The 19,426-nt window shown below is 33.2% G+C and overlaps 4 protein-coding genes across 4 annotated transcripts; 3 read left to right on the forward strand and 1 right to left on the reverse strand.

The window, feature by feature from the left end:
- The first annotated feature begins 3,142 nt into the window (after positions 1 to 3,142).
- On the forward strand, positions 3,143 to 4,137 carry LOC140990505 (zinc finger protein ZAT5-like). The gene has a single exon (XM_073460230.1). The coding sequence runs from the start codon at positions 3,266 to 3,268 to the stop codon at positions 4,067 to 4,069; it is 804 nt and encodes a 267-aa protein (XP_073316331.1). The 5' UTR covers positions 3,143 to 3,265; the 3' UTR covers positions 4,070 to 4,137.
- Positions 4,138 to 9,918: 5,781 nt separating this feature from the next.
- Positions 9,919 to 13,410, forward strand: LOC140989838 (NAC domain containing protein 50-like). Its single transcript, XM_073459281.1, has 4 exons — positions 9,919 to 10,498; positions 11,046 to 11,323; positions 11,440 to 11,625; positions 12,674 to 13,410. The coding sequence occupies exons 1-4, from the start codon at positions 10,303 to 10,305 to the stop codon at positions 13,187 to 13,189; spliced, it is 1,176 nt and encodes a 391-aa protein (XP_073315382.1). The 5' UTR covers positions 9,919 to 10,302; the 3' UTR covers positions 13,190 to 13,410.
- Positions 13,411 to 14,556: 1,146 nt separating this feature from the next.
- Positions 14,557 to 15,215, forward strand: LOC140989991 (histone H2B.3-like). Its single transcript, XM_073459579.1, has one exon. The coding sequence runs from the start codon at positions 14,607 to 14,609 to the stop codon at positions 15,033 to 15,035; it is 429 nt and encodes a 142-aa protein (XP_073315680.1). The 5' UTR covers positions 14,557 to 14,606; the 3' UTR covers positions 15,036 to 15,215.
- Positions 15,216 to 17,156: 1,941 nt separating this feature from the next.
- On the reverse strand, positions 17,157 to 17,848 carry LOC140990106 (histone H2B-like). The gene has a single exon (XM_073459686.1). The coding sequence runs from the start codon at positions 17,809 to 17,811 to the stop codon at positions 17,371 to 17,373; it is 441 nt and encodes a 146-aa protein (XP_073315787.1). The 5' UTR covers positions 17,812 to 17,848; the 3' UTR covers positions 17,157 to 17,370.
- Between the last annotated feature and the right edge of the window lie 1,578 nt (positions 17,849 to 19,426).

Genomic DNA, 19,426 nt, shown 5'->3' on the forward strand with positions numbered 1-19,426 from the left:
TCAAAGAAATATTAAAAGATGGATATTAAATTAGACGGATGAGAATAGCTTGCGGACAGAAGTATGAATAGGTTTAATTATGGACGAATCATAGTTATTTATTATTAAAAGTAATCAATTTTTTAACCTCATAAAAATATTGTGATGTACAAAATTTTGATTTGAACTTTCATACTTGAAAATTATTATTACATCGATCAATTTGATTTAATTGATATCTAAAATTTATAAATATTTTACATAATTTCAACGATATGCAAGTGTACTTGTTATTCTAGTATTTGTGTCTTTCGTGTTACCCAATTAAAGTTTGTCGATACATAATATTCATATATTTACATCAAATTTCATTTGTTTATAGCAATTTTCCCAAAAAAGGTCAAGGAATTGAAATAAAAAATCATGTTGGGTCATGGAGCTGAAACCTAGTTTTTCCGACATGAGAACTGAATCATAATTGATCTTTATTGTTAGAGACTAAATCATAAGTTGTCATATCACTAACCCATGAGAAAATTCAATTTTTGGTCGTGTAACTTACGTATTTTTTAATTTTTTTGTCATATTGTTGGGCAATTCACAATTTTAAAATTTGCAGTTTTTCTCAATCACTTTAGTAATTTTTCTCATGAATACTGACATAAATCGGACACATTAGCAATGCTCGATGTCATGTCATAGTTGATGTCACATCATCCTTTTTTCAATATGTCAGTACCCCAATAAAAAAAAAACTAAAATCGAAATATTTAATCATGAATAGTCCAATTTACGGAAAATAAAAATGAGTAAGATACGTGATAAAAAAACAAAACAAAACAAAACAAAACAAACAAACAAACGCATATTTTCTAAGTGCATAGAAATTGCGCGCAGACAAATATTTGATTCAATGATTTACATCATACACGAGAAATATATTGCAAAGTTTGTATTATCAAAACATCTGCTAAGCATTGAAACTACAATCTTTATTCTGAAATCCTAGCTAGCCACTCCGTTGCCTACCACGAATATGCTTTTACAAAATCATGTGGAGGATTGAATTTAGAAAAGTAAATACCTTCTTCCGCTGCTGCCCAATAACAAATATAATTATCATCGCACGGACGATGTTTCCAATCTGAATTATAAACATCAAAAGTGATGCTCTTCGTCTCGTGGGAGAGATGACAGAAAAACAGAGTATTATTCCATGCACTTTCACAGAAATGAAAATTGAAAATTTGAGCTAGCGTAAGATTATGGAACCCCAAATCGTCGTTTTTAGATTGACAGTGGATGAGCAATGGCGGAGTATTTGGGTAGAGCTGGTTGGAGATATAGATTTGATATCTATGAGATAAAAAACAATTGGGCTCGTCGTCGTCTGAGGATCTTGCATGTTCAAGCTGGTTAACCAAAAGCAGAAGAAACAGTACTACTGAAGTGTATTTGACCTGTGAAGAATCCATGGTGTGTACTATATGTTGATGATCGCTAGTGATAAACTTCAATTTATAGAGTTGAATACCTGCAAGATTGTAAAGAAAATTAATTCAGGCAGATTTATAATAAAGTAAATATGGTAATCCGGTTATAGTTCATTAATAATATAATTATATGCGAAATTTCTGCAATAAGTTTTTATGCAAAGTATGTAATCGATATTGGATTCGATATAATCATATGTCAAAATCTTAGATAAAGTATGCACTTTAAGTTATCCAAGATAATGATTTGAGTAATGTAGTGACAGGAACAGTTGCATAAAAACGTACAGGAAATAAATTAAAGTGTGAATCAGAAGTTAGTGTTGTGGTCGGGTGTTGGCAACACCTGCACACAACATGCAGCGGAAATTAATTTTTAACACACTCATAAACATTAATAAATAAACACCAGATTCAAATCATGTATAAGTACGAATACTTGTGCGATGTCTAATGAAAAAACTTCACTAGACAAATATGTAAAACATTTACACAAACCAATACTAGTGATAAATATTTAAACTAAGAAGTATGTTAACAAATTTGAAGACAACCAAACTCAGAACTATGTTAACAAATTTGAAGTCAAGGCAAGAGATCAAACCTTATACATTATTATCAATTTTGACATTATATTTTCTAGTCTAATCACTTCACTTGCCATTGGATATATATTTAAACTTCCAAAGTTTTCTAATTTTTAAGCGTTATAATTTAGAAAACAAAGTTCAAGATTTTAACTAGCTTACAAATTTATATTTAAACATGTTTGCTTACAAAATTTAAACTTGAAATCTTGAATTTTCTTCACAATTTGAATTTTAATTGTAGAAGCTTATAAAAATTAAATGCAAGATTTAATATCTTGAAAATTCAAAGTTTTAAGCAAATTTTCCTTGGTGTATAGAAATTGCAAACAACTATTTTGCACACGAGATTTAAAATGTGAAATGATAAGGTTTTTTTCATGGAAGAGGCAAAGAAGAGTAGGCAAAACCTTTGATAATAATATATTTATAAATTATATTATATTATATATATATATAATGAAAATATATCACTTTTTTTTAAGAAATTAAATATATATCTTTTGAAATAAAATATATAAAACAAAATTATAAGAGTCGTAGAAGTGAAGTAATTGTGTGAATATTTTATGCAATGAAGTGTGGTCGCGGTTGCCCCAAAACAGGACATTCCTTACGTGCACACACATTCTGCTTCAATAATACATATTCTCTTCATTCATGAAAACTTGCATGCCCTCCTCAAAGTCTCCACTCCATTTGACTTACCTCTCTCGTTCCTTCCATTTTTATTGCCAATACACACAATATATTATAATATTAATGTACAAGTTCGAAGATTTTGATTAGTTTCATTAAAAATTTGATTTTTTAAGAAGATGGAAGTCATGATCGCTATCTTCTGATGCGTATTGGATAAATCTTGAATTAAGACGGATTATTTGAGTTTTAATTAGAAGCTAGTAATGGAATAGAAATGGTCTCGTACGTGCCTATTACATAGACTATTATAATTCGTTAGTTTTGTGATATCATTAATAGTTGTATACTAACAAGACATGATTTCTATATTTAGCGTGGGATGGATAGACAGAATTGACTTCTCCAAACTGAAAACTCTTTTAACATTCACTAATTTATTCAAATAACAAGAATCACCACTATCCTCTTCTTCTCCACTTTTCTCTCACACACTCTCTGTCTCTCGAACAAATTTTAAAACAACAAACAATTGTAGCACTTTGTGCATGGTGATGGTGGGGAAGAATGGACATGGAGGCTACGGCGGGGCCGCCCATGGATTGTAACAAGGATATCTCTTCCCCTAATATTGCCAAGGGAAAACGTACCAAAAGGTTGAGGTTTCTTTCCCCGATTACCTTGACCATTAATGCCCCACCATTTCTTGAAGATAACACCAACAACCATCAATATCCCAGCCCTTCGGCAGCCGTCTCAGCCGCTTCCTCGGAGGAGAGCACCACCACGGAGGAGGAAGACACCGCCCGGTGCCTTATCCTCTTAGCCAATAGCCATTTCTCCCCTACCAAACAGCCTCGAGGTCATCTAATTCCCATCGGAGATAACAATAAGAGGAACAAGGTGGGTGGAGACGGTGCCGCGGGCATGTATGCATGCAAGACGTGCGATCGGGTTTTCTCCTCGTTTCAGGCCCTGGGCGGACACCGGGCCAGCCACAAGAAGCCAAAAAACGAGAAGAAATCGTCTTCGACGTCATTATTCATGTCCGATGAAGAGGATTTCCCATCTCCATCGATTTCGTCGTACAAGAGCAGGATGTCTCTTTCCCTGCAACTAAACAGCGCCACTAATGCCTCGCCCCGGATTCACGAGTGTTCGTATTGCGGAGCCGAGTTTACATCCGGCCAGGCCTTGGGAGGCCACATGAGGAGACACCGGGCCTCTGGGCCGGTAAGTCCATTATCAAAACCTCCATTGATGCCTACAGTTCATAGCAAAGAATTTGAATTCGATCTCGGAATCAAACCCAAAAACGGGTTGTCGTTGGATCTTAATCTTCCGGCACCGGAAGAAGAGCATCAAAGATGATTTCGCTTTGATTCGAAGCAACAAAAAAGTTCAGAAAGTAGACGGCGGCGGCAGCAGCAACACGAAGCGTTTAATCTGAAACTCACAGAATTGTCGGCAGCCATTATTGATTTGGGAAGGTTCAATCTTTTATTATTTTTTCTCAATGCATTGATCTTCCACGAGACAACATAAATTCATTACGACGTGAATTCCATCCACCATGATCAATTCTTTCTTTGTTTTCCCCCTGAATTAAAACGAACTTATTACATTTATTTTATTTGATTCTTTTGATGACAGATATTAATATTTATTTTATGTTCACTATTTACTTCTATAGTTCGATTTTATAGTTCGATTTACTTCTGTAATGGTCTTGTTTATCAGTTTGTAAATAAAAATATAGAAAACAAGAATAAAGGGTAGGTTTTACAAATAAATAAGATGTTTTAATTGATTTAATTTTTTCTTCTTCGTTAAAAAAAATCAAGAAACTCCATAATAATTAATACACAATTATATAGAACTTAATTTATTCCAATAACGAAGTCTTAAGTACTGAGAAGACCAACTTTAATGTTGGACAACTAAGGGATACATGCAATTATATCTCTACGATGATCTAAAATACTCATATTTAGATCACATTAGCAATTATTCATTTTAAAAAACGTGACAAAGTTTGACTAGTACTAATAGTTAATTTTTTCTAGCTAGTTGAAGTTAATCCCCGATTGATACTAGGTTTCCCCGGGAGCCCAATCTTCCCGGATAACTTGGCTAGCAACAACTGAGTTTTCGGAGTCGTTAGCGGTTAGCCTCACAGAAAACGGACCTTTCTCCCCGTCATGTAGGTCGATTTTCCATGTAGCGCCCCATGACAATTTCATTGGCATCCATGCATTATAATTCGATGTTTGTAGCTCGATCACCCCGAGGTCGCCATCTCCGTTCACAAACTCCGTCACAAATGCGTCGGAACCTGAATCGATCCTAAGCTGGATATCGGTGTTATATTCACATGGTACCCTGCAAGTCCAAGTGATTATTTTCACATCCGGGACACTGATCTGTTATTGTTAGAGTGCTTGGATTCCCTGAGCATGCTGTATTTTCGGTGCATTTCACCTGAATTCGGAAATACATACAACCTTGCTTTATTTTAATGAATTGAAATTTAGAAGGAAAAAAATGGATCGAATCTAGTACGTAAATATATACTTGAAAACAAGCTCCGCAACCATTTCCTGAATTAAATACTCCATTATTTCCTGCAGCAATCGTAGCATAATATGGCGCACTTTCTACCTCGGTTCTGTACCCACAAGCTCCCCCATCTACCAAATAAATCAATTAATTTACCAAAGATTTTAATTAACCATTTCGTTGCCTTGAGAAAATAATATTCAAATATCTACTTTAACCCAAATAATGTCATAAAATATGGAGATTTTCTCCACTGGGAAAAAAAAAGAAGATAAAATGATTTTTTTTTTTTTTTGCAATTTGATAAAAATATTGGTGAACTTTTTTTCCTGGATCGAATGTAATTCACATACCGTGCAAAAATTAATTTGAAATAATCAATTTGTATATAACATGATAATTTTAAATAATTTATTTTATTCTTATGGTCAGAATTCTAGAATTCATCTTTGTTTAAGGGCTTTCAAATCATTATTGCATGTTTTCTAGGCTTACACTGGACCGTATATGTATATCTTAAAGTTGAACAACCCCACATATTTTTGTAAGTCGATTTTCATTAAACTCCTCCTGCCATGGACATGCCCTATAATCTGACCATGAAATTGAAATAATTATTTCGATTTCACGTATTTTCCATTTTTATGATTTAATATTATTTTAAAATCATAGTTTAGAATCGATATAAAATATATTCTCTTTGAAAATATCTCTTTAGCTTCCAGTTAAAGATTATAGAAAAATATTTTCGACTACATCTAAAATATAAATATATTTTAAAATTTTCTCAATGTTCCAAATCATTTAGTTCAAGTCGGCAAGTGCGGGCTGGGGTGGTACTATTTTAAGGTAATAAATACAAGAAAAAATTATTTTTAGTCAAAAAAATTTGTGAGATCGTCTCAGAGATGAATTTTATGATACAAATTTACAATCCAATCTGATGCATAAAAAATATTATTTTTTATTTTAAATATAAATCAGATCAATTAATCTCACAAAAATAAATACGTAAAGTGTTCCGAAAACATAAAAGAGAAGCCCAAAAGAGATTTCTTAACGTTCAGGCAATGTAATACTTTACTTGTACTCATTACTTTTCTTTTTCATTTGTTTATACTTTTTTTTTGTTTTGTTTTTGCATGTTGACTTACATGCATATGTCACTTTCATAGGTTGTCCCCATGACTTTAGCAATATACTTATTATTTATATTAAAATAATTCCTTTAATTAATATACAAATTATAAAATCTAAGATTAGTAATTATATATTGTTGAAGTGGTGGTTAAGTTAAAATCATCTACGTAGGAATCAAGATTTTAGAATAGGGTGTAAAAAAATTTAATAATAATTTCTTGTGGTAAAAAATATAATTTTTTTACTATTTTAATTATTATTACTACTAGGTTTAAAATATTAATTGGTAAAATAATATAATTTGTTAGACGATTACGATGATGGTAGTAACTGCTGAAAAAAATAATTTGGAATTGATACTTTATTTAAAGAATATGGTTTGACCAGAACCCGAGTTTTCTTAAATTTTTGGTCGCTTTTCAAAAAATAAAAAGTTTCCTAAAAAAATATCTTTTTATTTCCAATAAAAAAAATATTACAACAAAATTTGTTTTGGAGGTAAATTGGTTAAATTTATTTGTATTCAACGTACCTCTATTCGAAATTATTCATAATTTACTAATTAAGTTTAAAATTAATTATGATTATCTCCATAGTTCTTACTTTGATACAATATTTTCAAATGTTTTTTACACAAAAATTTATTAATATACAGAAATATTATACACAAATGTTAATTTATACATGTTGCTACTTTTTTTTTTTGCCATTGTTTAAATTATCTTTATGATAAATTATTAAATAATTAAATATAATATTTAAAATATATAATTTATTATACAAGTATATGTGAATAAATTTGTTAATTTTTAAAATAAATCAAGATTTATTTTAAAATAACATATTAAAAGATTTTATGATTAAAAAGCCCAATAGTTTGTTTGTTTGCCAGTACTTATTGATGTGGCAGGGTATGACAGATTTCGTCGCATGGGGATTGGGGGGTGAAGTCATTTCGTACGCTCCATAAAGTCGTGTTTGGCTTGCTATTAACTATTTATGGATACACGATTTCTTAAAGTTCACTTCCTTTTTTATATATTGTCCATTCTTTTCATTTTTATTAATTAACGTGTTCGTTTTGAATACAAATGTGTTTTAGATTGACAGTGACGAATTCAAAAAGTTTACTTGATCTTCAATGCTGAGAATTACATAAATTAGATGGTTATCTCACATATTTTTTTCTGAAAAATCAGTCAATCATATATTTTGTCTGTTGTATAATATTGTGGCATATATATTAATCCATAAGAATATCCAAAACTTATCTCCGTCGCCTGCTCGCTTGTCGGATAACCTCGGACCGTCAGATTGCCTTAGACAAAAACAGGATGGTCGAGGGCCGCCTACCACCTAGTGATTTGGTGTCGTTGAGCTACCAAACTTAAATTCATACTCTATAAATAAACTGAGTACAATGATGTGTATGATCGAATCCATAGGAAATGGAGAATGTTTTATTTCGAAGAAAAACAAATGAAGGGGAGTTATTTTTTTTTATTAGAAATAAATAAACTACTACGACTAATTTAGCATGTAAAAAAAATAAACAATTAAGAGTAATAACTATGAAATGTAAAACTTAATATTATCAAACTCTGATTTAAGGGGTTTTCACTATTCAATTATATCACTGGTCATCGGCTAACATATTATTTATTCATGCAGTTACAAGTAATTAACTTTAGAACTACATGGATGACCGTTAAAATCTTTTTGTTTTCCTTAGGTGCTTAGGTGACTTTTCTGTTTTGTATTTCTTTCACAGCTTTATCTTGACAATTTCAAATGTGATAAAAATCATTTTTTAGCTCAAATTCACACCAAAACCATAAAATTTTCTCATACAACAAAATAACACAAAGTGTATCTATTAAACATGTCGGAAGTTAAAACAATGAAAAATATGATAACAAAATTACAAACTATTACAAGCATATCACCTAAGCACCGCCTAGAGAACCGTCTCGACCGTCATTTAGATCACTGATCATCACTAGAGCTATCAATTGATGAGTCAAACCGTCACTAAAAAAAATAAAGGTTAGGTTACGATTTTGGATGTTTTTTTGGAGGAATGTAAAAATAGATTGACTCGTTTAGGTTGCATGTCAAGGCGTTCGAGGTGGGTTGTCCGGCCAATATTTTTTATTTATAAATATTTTATTCACGGTTGATGAGTTTTGAAATATTTATATTATTCGTAATGATTTATGCATGATTAATTAATTTTGAAATATTCATAATAATTTATATAAGATTGATGAAGTTTGAAAAAAAATAATTATAATGATTTATGTATAATTTTTGAAAAAAATTAGCGGATTGAAAAGTCAAGCCGGTCCGCCCTATCCCATTTGATGACAGTTTGAAAATTATGATGGACTGGTTTTATCCCAAACCGCCAAGCGGCCTGCCCCGGACCATTTGGTAGCGGGTTGAGTTGGGGCGGGACGGATCAGTCGATCTCTTTGACGACTCTAATCACCACCTACATATTTAATATTAAAAAAATTAGAAGAAATTAAAGATTTTCCAATCTGGCCCTTGAAAAACAATATCCAAAACACCCAATTCGCTTATTTGGAAATTAATTTCCATGCTTCTCGGGAGCTATTTTTCCTTTTCCCCATATATTGTATATCTTGTGATAAGGCTTTTAGATTTGCTCGAGTTGTGTATTCTACATATTGCATAGATTTGATCGATGAACTTTGATTACATATACAAGAAAATCATTATTGAAATCAGATTCTCGCCAAAAAAATAGTCCAAAACGAAATGAAACAGCAGAATAAATTACTATTAAAAAAATTAACAATTAGAATAGCTTTGTTTGAGTCACTATCCACGAAGTTAATGAGGGGACAAGACCAACGACACCATTCCAAGTAATTCAAACAGATGACAATAAATCAATGCAAATCATTTCAATTATTGTAATATGGACTTTAAGTATTACTGATTGGTGGAAGGAAGAGTGAATTTTTGGATTAGATATAAAGAAAAAGTTTTATTCATAATATATTGGATTTTCCAATCATCAAAGAAAGCCGGAATGATACAATTAACATGAAAATCAATTTATACATAAAATATAAGTGATTGTATTTGAAGATAGTGTTTGTTTTTTGGTTTCTTATATCAGTATTTGTCATGACATATACAATCGACACAAAAATTATTATGAAATCGGCTTGCGGATCATTTTTATGACACTGATTTGACTTGACTCAATTCATGTAAAAATAATAGTTTTCAAGTCAAAAATATTACTTTTCACGATAGATATAAATCGCGATAAAATAATTTGTATATCCCAAACAAAATATTACTAGACCTCCCCAATCGCTACAATAGATTCGTGCTCGATATGCACCAAATGAAATACGAAAAATGAGTCTAAAGTTGCATAAATTGTTTAGGACCAAATGAAAAAAAGAAAAAAGGAAAAAGAAAGATAAGGCTCTCAAATGAAACAAAACAATGAGAAACAGCTAGATTTACACATATTGGTTACCTTTTCAAAGTGTGTGCCCTTTGATTTTCGAATTCCGTGTCAAGCAAGCATCCGCAACACACACCACACACTTTCGTTTCTTAACCAATGGGCAAAACCATTAACCAAACCCCTTAAAAATCTCATCTTTCCCAACACCCATTCACCTTAAATCTTGTGTCAACACCTTTGCTTGCCTTCTAATCTTCTTCTATTTCTTCACTTCTTTCTAACCTAACTTCCTTTGGGGGGGTTTTCTTTATTTTTATTTTTCTTGGTTTATTGCACATGGGTTTTTCTTTTCGTGTCGAGGTTTGCTGAGGGGGAGTTCTGAATCACCGGGATTTAAATTTTTTGTTGGTGGGTTTTGAGGGAATCGTTGTGCTTTTTTGTTGTTGTGGAGATGGGACAGGAGGTGGTTGTGGCGGCGGGGAAAGGGGCGACGGCGCCGACTTCTCTGGCACCGGGGTTTAGGTTTCATCCGACTGATGAAGAATTGGTGAGGTATTATTTGAGGAGGAAAGCTTGTGGAAAACCCTTTCGTTTCCAAGCTGTTATTGAAATTGATGTCTACAAATCTGAGCCCTGGGAGCTCGCTGGTAACTGAAATAAATACTTTTGTGTGCTCGCGAATGAGATTGCTATATTTTGTTTGTTTGTTTGTTTTGCTATGATTCAATTGTATGTTTGGTTCATCTATTCGATGTTTTAGCGTAAAGTCGCAAGCTTTAGTCTTTGGAATTATAATTTAACTGATATATGTTTCTTTGATTTAAATGTGATGTAATTATTGTCAATTTTTGTTGGTGGTGTTAAGTAATGTTATGCGTCCCTTTAATACCCCGGTTTGTGTATCATGGCGTTTGTATGTCTTTTTGAGGAAAAAATGTATCTTCAAATGTTATGATAAATCCAATTAGAATTTTCGTTCAGTTGGGTTTATGGTTCTAAATTGCTGGAAAGACAAGTGCAAGAAGATGAGGTTTCTTTAGCATTAAAGAATTGGATAAACATTGAAAAGATTAGATTTTGTTTACCATAACGTTTTCTGTATCAATGTTTCTGATTTCATTTTTATTCCTCTTGTTTGAAATGCATGAATAGTTTCTTATCCGCTAATGGATGGCGTGTTTTTTCCTTAAACAGAATATTCGTCTCTGAAGACTAGAGATCAAGAATGGTACTTTTTCAGCCCTGTGGATAGGAAGTATGGTAATGGGTCTCGGTTGAATCGAGCCACTGGCAAAGGATATTGGAAAGCAACTGGGAAGGACCGACCCGTACGTCATAAAAATCAAGCCATAGGAATGAAAAAAACTCTTGTGTTTCATAGTGGGCGTGCTCCTGACGGGAAGAGAACAAATTGGGTAATGCATGAGTATAGGCTCTGTGATATGGAATTGGAAAGGGCTGGAGTTACACAGGTGTGGATGTGGTTTAAGAGATTAATTTCTGTGTTTCTTATTCTTGTATATGTATTTCTGATGTATATGTGAAGTTATAAATCCTACAATCATTTCGTTGTTTTGCGGCAAAAAAGGATGCATTTGTGCTCTGTAGAATCTTCCGGAAAAGTGGCCTCGGGCCACCAAATGGGGACCGTTATGCCCCTTTTGTTGATGAGGAATGGGATGATGATGCAGTGCTTGTGGTTCCCGGAGGAGATGCTGATGATGATGTGCCCAATGGTGATGAAGTACAAGTTGAGTGCACTGATCTTGGACAGGTTTTTGTTGCCTCTCCTTCCAAATCTATACAATTGAAATTGATTTAGGTAGGTGCTAAATATTATGCCGCATCAAATTTCCTGGACAGGTGGATGGTCTTGTCTGTACTTTGCTCCATCGATAATTGGATTTAATAGTTGCTAGGTGTGGATGTGATATGAAAACCTGTATGTGGATTATATATGAAGAACGACACACACACACAAATTTAAGGGACGCTGTCTATGAGCGCATTTTCCCTTTTTTATTCATTTTCTCGGACGTTAGTTATGTTGATTCTACTTTGAACACATTTTTTTCATGGGGTTTGGGGTTTGCTCGTTCAAGGGATGCTGTCCTTGAGCTTGATTTTGCGGAAAAAGTAAAAAATTCCCTGGGAGGGAGGAGAAATATGTCTTACTCATTGTTGGGTGGTCAAATCTAGGACCACGCAGACATGAAAAATATAAAAATGAAAGTCGCCATTGTGAGAATGGAACTTTGTGAAATTTCCCAATCAATTTGCTATGGACATTTGAATATTTTTATGTTCAACAGCTTAATCTCAAGATTGGATCTCGATAGCTCATCCCCGGAATTGTTGTTGTATAATGATCTCTTTAAACTGATGCATAATGTATTTGATCCATTTTTTGTCACCCACGCATTTGGTGGAGACACCTGGTATTCGACGTTGGAGCACGTGGATAAATTTTGCAACGGATCTCAATTGTTACCTTGAATTTCTGATGAAATACTAATTACCATATCCTGCTTCTTTTTGTACAAAATTGCATTTAACTCATATATTGGAAGCTTTCTCGCATATGAATTGCATTGAGTACTTTGACAAGTCTTCGCGTGTATGGAACTCTTAATGTTGTAGATAACGAGAAAATATTTTGAGTCTATTACCGGAGTTCTCATCAAATCGATGATTCTGTGCAGACATCTTAGAATAATTATTATCTGGTCTTTACTGCTGTCGAACTTTACTTTTGAAAGTCATATGATTCAATACTCGATTGATTTCAGATTTTAATCTGTTGCGCCCTGTATCTGCTGCAGGATCCTACTCCTCTCATCATGGCACCTCCTCAGATCGAAAATCCAGTTGATTCGCAGAGTCTTACCTTTTTGTGCAAGAGGGAGATATCTGAAGATCCCAGAGAACTCTCTCTATCCCAGGGCAAAAGATCGAAACACAATGACCCTAACTCGATCAATGCTAATGGATCGGAAGATTCAACCACAATGACCCAAGATCCACCAGCAATGATGATGACGACAAATTTTCCCTTAGGACCTTTTGAGTTTCCGCTACTAGAACCCGTAGAGCGCCAAGAAAACCGTTCAGTGATCAACCCACTCGACTCCTCCAACCTCGAGAAATCCGTGCCTCCTGGGTACTTGAAGTTTATCAGCAACCTCGAGAACGAGATCCTGAATGTTTCGATGGAGCGGGAAACATTGAAGATTGAGGTGATGAGAGCTCAAGCAATGATCAACATTCTTCAATCCCAGGTCGAGTCCTTGACCAAAGATAATGATGATTTGAGACGATGCCTCCCTAGGAGGGGCTAGTTACCCAGCGTGTAGCTTTAATGCTCATTTCCCTTCTTTCTCCTTGGGGAAAGATGAGGCAATGAGCTCAGCTAAGTGTAGTTTAGTGTCATCTGAACAAGAATTTGTCGACTATGCTCGTTTTCTCCCAGAGTAAAACTCTGAATAAAAATTGATATTCCAAAATATCGATGGTGCGTGGGTGATGCATGCTCCTATTTATTAATTAATATGGATTATGATACTCTTATTATTAACTTTTATTATTATTTTTCCAAATCATGACTACAGTATTTTTTTAAAAAATACATATTAAATATTTTGTCCTGGTAATTTCTTAAAAGATGCTGCCAGAGTGAGCGCATCTTACTTTACATGGAGGGTGTTCTTATTTCAATATATATTTCCACAAAAAATTTATATAATATTTTGCCTTTCTTTTTCTGTTTTTGAAATGTTGATTATTCTTATATCTAGTGAAATAATTATTTTAAATTGCAATTATTTATTAGAATAATTAATTAAAATGAAAATTTTAGTTGATATATTAGACTCTCACTAATTTCTTTCCCTTATTATTAAACTAAGCATACAATTAAATATGAAATCAAATTTAAAAAATCTTATATAAAAATTGATTATAATTTTACACACGTGTTCAAANCGTTTCAGAAGGGACCAAGGCCGTCACTAAATTCACTAGCTCTTGAAGAAGCGTCTCCGATCCTCTTGATTTTAGCTGTACTGAAATTAAGGATTTTCCGAATGCAAAATTTGGTTTTTTTTGTGAGAAATTTCAGTTTAAATGTAGAAAATTGGCTCATTTGTGGAGAAATATTTCGTCAAAAAGCTAGATTTCACATAATATAACATATTTACGCTTGAAATGAATCATGAATTATGATAACAATAATCTGATTATGTAGATTACATCTTGCTTGATCCTCTGTGTCCTTGAAAATCAAACATCTAAAATATGTTGAGACCGTCTCACGAGAGTTTTTGTGAATTTATAATATGTACTTTCTTGAAAGTCAGTTTTAATACATAACTTAAGATCATCTTAATTTTATCCAAATGCTTAAAAAATTAAATATCCAAATATATTAAAAAAAATCTTGATATTTTTGTTGATCAAAACACCGAAAGTGCCCCATTTTCGATTTCAAAAAAAGAGAGTGCCAATATAATGAAATTTATAAAACCCGCGGCTTGGGAATTAAAAAATTCGCACCAATCAAGTAAAAATGTAAAACCACGTGTATAGTATCTTCACCGCAGATCAAAGATCCCATCTACAGTTCATATCTGAGATCCGTGTCACCGAAACTCGACCAATCACAACTTAGCCCATCAACTATATAATACTTCCACCTCACCTCTTAATTCTCATCGCAATTCGACAAATTTAGTCCCAACTAATTCACACAAAATCGAAATGGCAGGCAAGGCCGTGAAGAAACCAGCGGAGAAGAAGCCCGCCGCCGAGAAGGCCCCGGCGGAGAAGAATCCCAGGGCGGGGAAAAAACTCCCCAAGGAAGGCGGTTCCGCCGCCTCAGCCGATAAGAAGAAGAAGCGGACTAAGAAGAGTGTGGAAACCTACAAGATCTATATTTTCAAGGTTTTGAAACAGGTTCATCCAGACATCGGAATCTCTAGCAAGGCCATGGGTATCATGAACAGCTTCATCAACGATATTTTCGAGAAATTGGCGCAAGAGGCGTCTCGTCTTGCTCGTTATAACAAGAAGCCGACGATTACCTCTCGCGAGATCCAGACTGCGGTCAGGTTGGTGCTTCCCGGTGAGCTTGCCAAACACGCGGTTTCCGAAGGGACCAAGGCCGTTACCAAATTCACCAGTTCCTAAGCTAAATTGCTGATTTGTATGTGATCTTCCTTGAAATTTGAGTTAGGGATCTGGTTGGTAGATGAATTTAGGGTTTCATTGTTAAAATTTATATAATCGATTTGGAGATCATTGATGAAGTGTGTTTCACTTAATCGATTCAGATTACTTGCGTATCAATTGTAATTGCTTGATTTCTCTCCTCTTTTGTGAGTTGTGTTCAAATCGGTGACATTGATCAAACTTTTACCTTTACATTCTTGACAACATGATCTGATTAAATTTATCCCAAAATTCAATCGTTTGGCTAGAAAAATCTTGTGCTTGTGATATCTAGGGTGAAAAGATGACATTTTTTAGAGTTCAACGCCGACGCAAACTAGCATTTTTAAAAAAAAGTTTTGGTGCTTTAGTTGTATGTACTTGGTAAACACTTGGAATCCATTAATTTTGGTTTGAATCTTATGTTACAAGACAAGGGTCGGTTTATATGAATAAATCCTTCCGTAACAAAAATGGTCACATGTATACCAGCCGTTGCTCCATTGGGCATGGCAGCTCCGATGAATTAGGATTTACTCTGTCTGCTGACATAATCTTTTTAAGTGGCATGGACAAAGATTTCGTTCGATATCCTGAGTGAGGCAAGCATTAACCATTTATCAGCAGGATCTAAAACTGAGTTACACGTGAAATTTGCACTTTAATTTTTTGAGTGGTTTGAACTGTTTTGAACAGAACGAGCAGTACAGCAATTTTGGAGCTATTTTCCCAAAGCAAAGTACATGCAGCAGCTGTATAATACAACTGAATGAAAGTTAATCGCATTGATTGATCTAATTTTCCATAAGAACACCTAGGGAAAATATAAAAAGTTGCTCTTTTTCTTTGGTTTGGTTCATAAGATTGCACCTCTCATAGCCATAAGGCCAACCTTCAATAGTTTATATTTGGATTGGTGAATTTATTTCATTTCAGAATTATTTGACGAATGGATCTCAAATTTACTCATCTTATTTATATTTATAAAACCCCATTTAAGTAATGACTGGAGGCATGACGACAAACAATATCGGCGCCAACATAAAGAGTTAAAATTCTCAAATAACAAACAATCATCTGTCCCGAGAGAAGTTGAATAAAGAAAACTTGGGAAAACAAATTTGGACGGAATTGAAGAAAAAACTTAATAAACTGATTATAAACTCAATTGAACAAGATAAGGAACGAACAAAAAAATGATTCAAAACTTCCATCAAGAACACTGTCCTTCAGGACCAACCACCAAATCCAAGTAACATAGAAACTTTGTTATGAGTTATTTATTCAATAATAATTGATAATTTCACGCTACCAACAGGTAAAAATAACCTGAACCCAGGATTGAATCAAGAAAAAAGTAGAGACTTCACGTCTAGAATACTACTCAACTAAATATTGGCTAGTTTCTTAGGCCATCTGCGATAAGAAAGATATTTCCTTCAAATATTTGTGGACCTAATCCACATCATCAATCAAATATTTTTCTACTCAAATATCTCATATTTCACAATCAAATATCACACCAACCAAATATTTATGAGTCTCACTGTCACTTTTATTAATATTTTATTTTCATTTAAATAAAATCATTTATCACTTTAATTACTTTCATCTATTATTTAGTATTGTATTTTTATTAAAATATAAAACTAGAAAATTTATAACGATTATTTTTGAATCACTAATTTGTAAAAAAAAATAAATATTAATAAAATTAAAAAACAATTTTTTAATAATTGGTCGACCAATATTTTGTTTGATCGACCAATTGTTATCGACCCCGAATTCCATTTAATTGTCTATTGCAGGTGTTTGACGCACGAATACAATGCACGTACGTGTCTCAAGCCAGCGTGAAACTCACGCTGACTTGAAGAAATTAAAAAAAAATTTGCAATACCCGGTTATAAATTTGTAACCGAATATTGTTGTGACACACAAATAAATTATGTACAATAGTAAATATTTAGATAGAAAAAATATTTGAATGACTTGATTTGTATTATATATACGGTTGTGGATGTCGTTATAATAACATTTCAAAACCACACATGCTTGAAACATTTATGGTTTCGCATTTGTAAAGATTTGGAACAGAAATATTAAAAACTATATTCAATATAATTTCTGAAAATTACCCAAAACAAGAGTACACCGGACAAGTACTGATAAGGAAATCGAGTGACCATACTTAGCACCAGAATTCATCCTAGCAGAAGAACTAGATTTACATAACTATAACCATTAGAAATCAATACATGTAGCCTTCACAACTCAAAAGGAAATAGAAAACGAAATCCTGGTAACTATTTCTTCAAGAGCTGGTGAATTTGGTAACGGCCTTCGTGCCCTCAGAAACGGCGTGCTTCGCTAACTCACCGGGTAAAACCAACCTGACGGCGGTCTGGATCTCACGAGAAGTAATCGTCGGCTTCTTGTTGTACCTGGACAGTCGAGACGCCTCCTGCGCCAATTTCTCGAAAATATCGTTGATGAAGCTGTTCATTATACCCATGGCCTTGCTTGAGATTCCGATGTCAGGGTGCACCTGCTTCAGAACTTTGAAGATGTAGATCTTGTAAGTTTCCACGCTCTTCTTCGTCCGCTTCTTCTTCTTATCACCGGCGGCAGCGCCTTCTTTGGGAAGCTTCTTCCCCGCCCGAGGCTTCTTCTCGGCCGGGGCCTTTTCCGCCGCAGGGGATTTCTCAGCGGCTGGTTTCTTCTCTGCCGGCTTCTTGTCTGCTTTCCCTGGCATTATTTCGCTTTCGCTTTTCTTCTCAAATTGATCTTTCGCAATTGGTAGAAGAGGAGACAGGGAGATTGTTTATATAGAGATGTTAAGGTCTATTGCTATTGATTAATGTAGTATGACGCGGATAGCAGAAAATGTCCGTTGATCAAGATCCTTCTAACGGTCCAGATTAAACATGAAAATGCGTGAAATTTTTTGGATTGAGAGGCGTTGGAATCAATCAGCTTTTGGCGGTACTCTTAATTTTGGCCACGTGTTGTGTAATTGGCGTTGGGAGGCTAACGGCGCGATTTTTGGATTATTATTATTTTTTATTTTTTTGTATTTATTAAATTGAGAAAAGAAAACAAATTAAAAATGTATTGCAATTTTGTTTTTCTACAATCAATTTTACACGTACTTTTTTTTTTTCGAAAAGATTCAAATTATTTTCCATTATAGGCATTTTGATTGTTTATTAAACCTGTATCATTACATCAAATTATATTTTATAAATTAACACTTTAAGCAATATACTTGTAAACGAATAACACATATCTCGTTAATTGAACGGGTGAATTGCATACATTATTCGTCTGTATATACTTTTGTTCGTACGTGTTTTAAGAGGTATGTGTGTTCAAGAATTAAAAAAAACACAAGGAGTTAATAGTCACGAAAGATTTTCAACGGTGAGTCACTTTTTTTTTAGCATATGCGAGTCACCTTTTAAGTTTACTTCATTGGGTCAAAATATAGGATACTCTGTCTGGCTTATGATTTAAGCTCTATGGAAGAAAAGAAAAGGGGTTATTCTGATTCCTTGGTCACATATGAATGACTAAACTTAATTACTTTAATTACAAGTTATCTACCTTTTCAATATATAATTATTAATAATCTTGTGATTAGTACACGTGACAATGAAGCTAATTAAGGTCTCATGAAATAAATTTTCTCCTAAACTTCCTCCTATTAATTTAAAATTATCTCCATTAAAATCAATAATCCGTTTAATATATTACTCCGTCACATTTTTTCATTTTCATTGAGTATGAAAAAAAAGTAATTCTGAAGTTACTAAAACCCCATGTTTATTCAGTTTTGACTTTTTTTTAGGCTTCATTTTTAATATATAATACTTACATGTTATATATAACTGGAAAACGATAAAATAATAATAATAATAATAATAATAATGCTGGAGTTATGTACGAATTAAAATATCGAAAATTGATTGTTCCCATCGACTATAGTTTTTTGGATAAGATATATATAAACTATAAATATGCATGATTGGCATAACAAATATAATTAATAATCATGTCGTGCCAATCACTCAAGTAATGTCAAAACTTTAACCAGATCAATAAAAACTGCTGGAGAAATTTTTCTAAGACGCTCATATTTACTTATAATTCAATAAATATTTATATATATATCAAAAATTTATAAGGTGATAATATAGTTTAATTATTTCTCAAACAAAATATTATAGAAAATTAGATTATTTTTTTAGACCTCTATTTGTCATTCTTTACCAACAAATAAATGAGAAACGATCACATGAAAATAAAATACGAATTCGATATTGAATCATCTAAGGAAAATCCGAAAAATGGATCATCAAAATCAACAA

This window comes from Primulina huaijiensis, chromosome 12 (genome assembly GCF_012295235.1).
Source record: "Primulina huaijiensis isolate GDHJ02 chromosome 12, ASM1229523v2, whole genome shotgun sequence".
In the NCBI taxonomy this organism is placed as follows: domain Eukaryota; kingdom Viridiplantae; phylum Streptophyta; class Magnoliopsida; order Lamiales; family Gesneriaceae; genus Primulina; species Primulina huaijiensis.

Bases quoted from the DNA above. Each gene is read 5' to 3' on its own strand.
- LOC140990505 (XM_073460230.1), top strand. From the start codon at position 3,266: ATGGACATGGAGGCTACGGCGGGGCCGCCCATGGATTGTAACAAGGAT.
- LOC140989838 (XM_073459281.1), top strand. From the start codon at position 10,303: ATGGGACAGGAGGTGGTTGTGGCGGCGGGGAAAGGGGCGACGGCGCCG. The intron at 10,499-11,045 runs GTAACTGAAATA...TTCCTTAAACAG, and splicing joins TGAGCCCTGGGAGCTCGCTG to AATATTCGTCTCTGAAGACT. The intron at 11,324-11,439 runs GTGTGGATGTGG...GCGGCAAAAAAG, and splicing joins AAAGGGCTGGAGTTACACAG to GATGCATTTGTGCTCTGTAG.
- LOC140989991 (XM_073459579.1), top strand. From the start codon at position 14,607: ATGGCAGGCAAGGCCGTGAAGAAACCAGCGGAGAAGAAGCCCGCCGCC.
- LOC140990106 (XM_073459686.1), bottom strand. From the start codon at position 17,811: ATGCCAGGGAAAGCAGACAAGAAGCCGGCAGAGAAGAAACCAGCCGCT.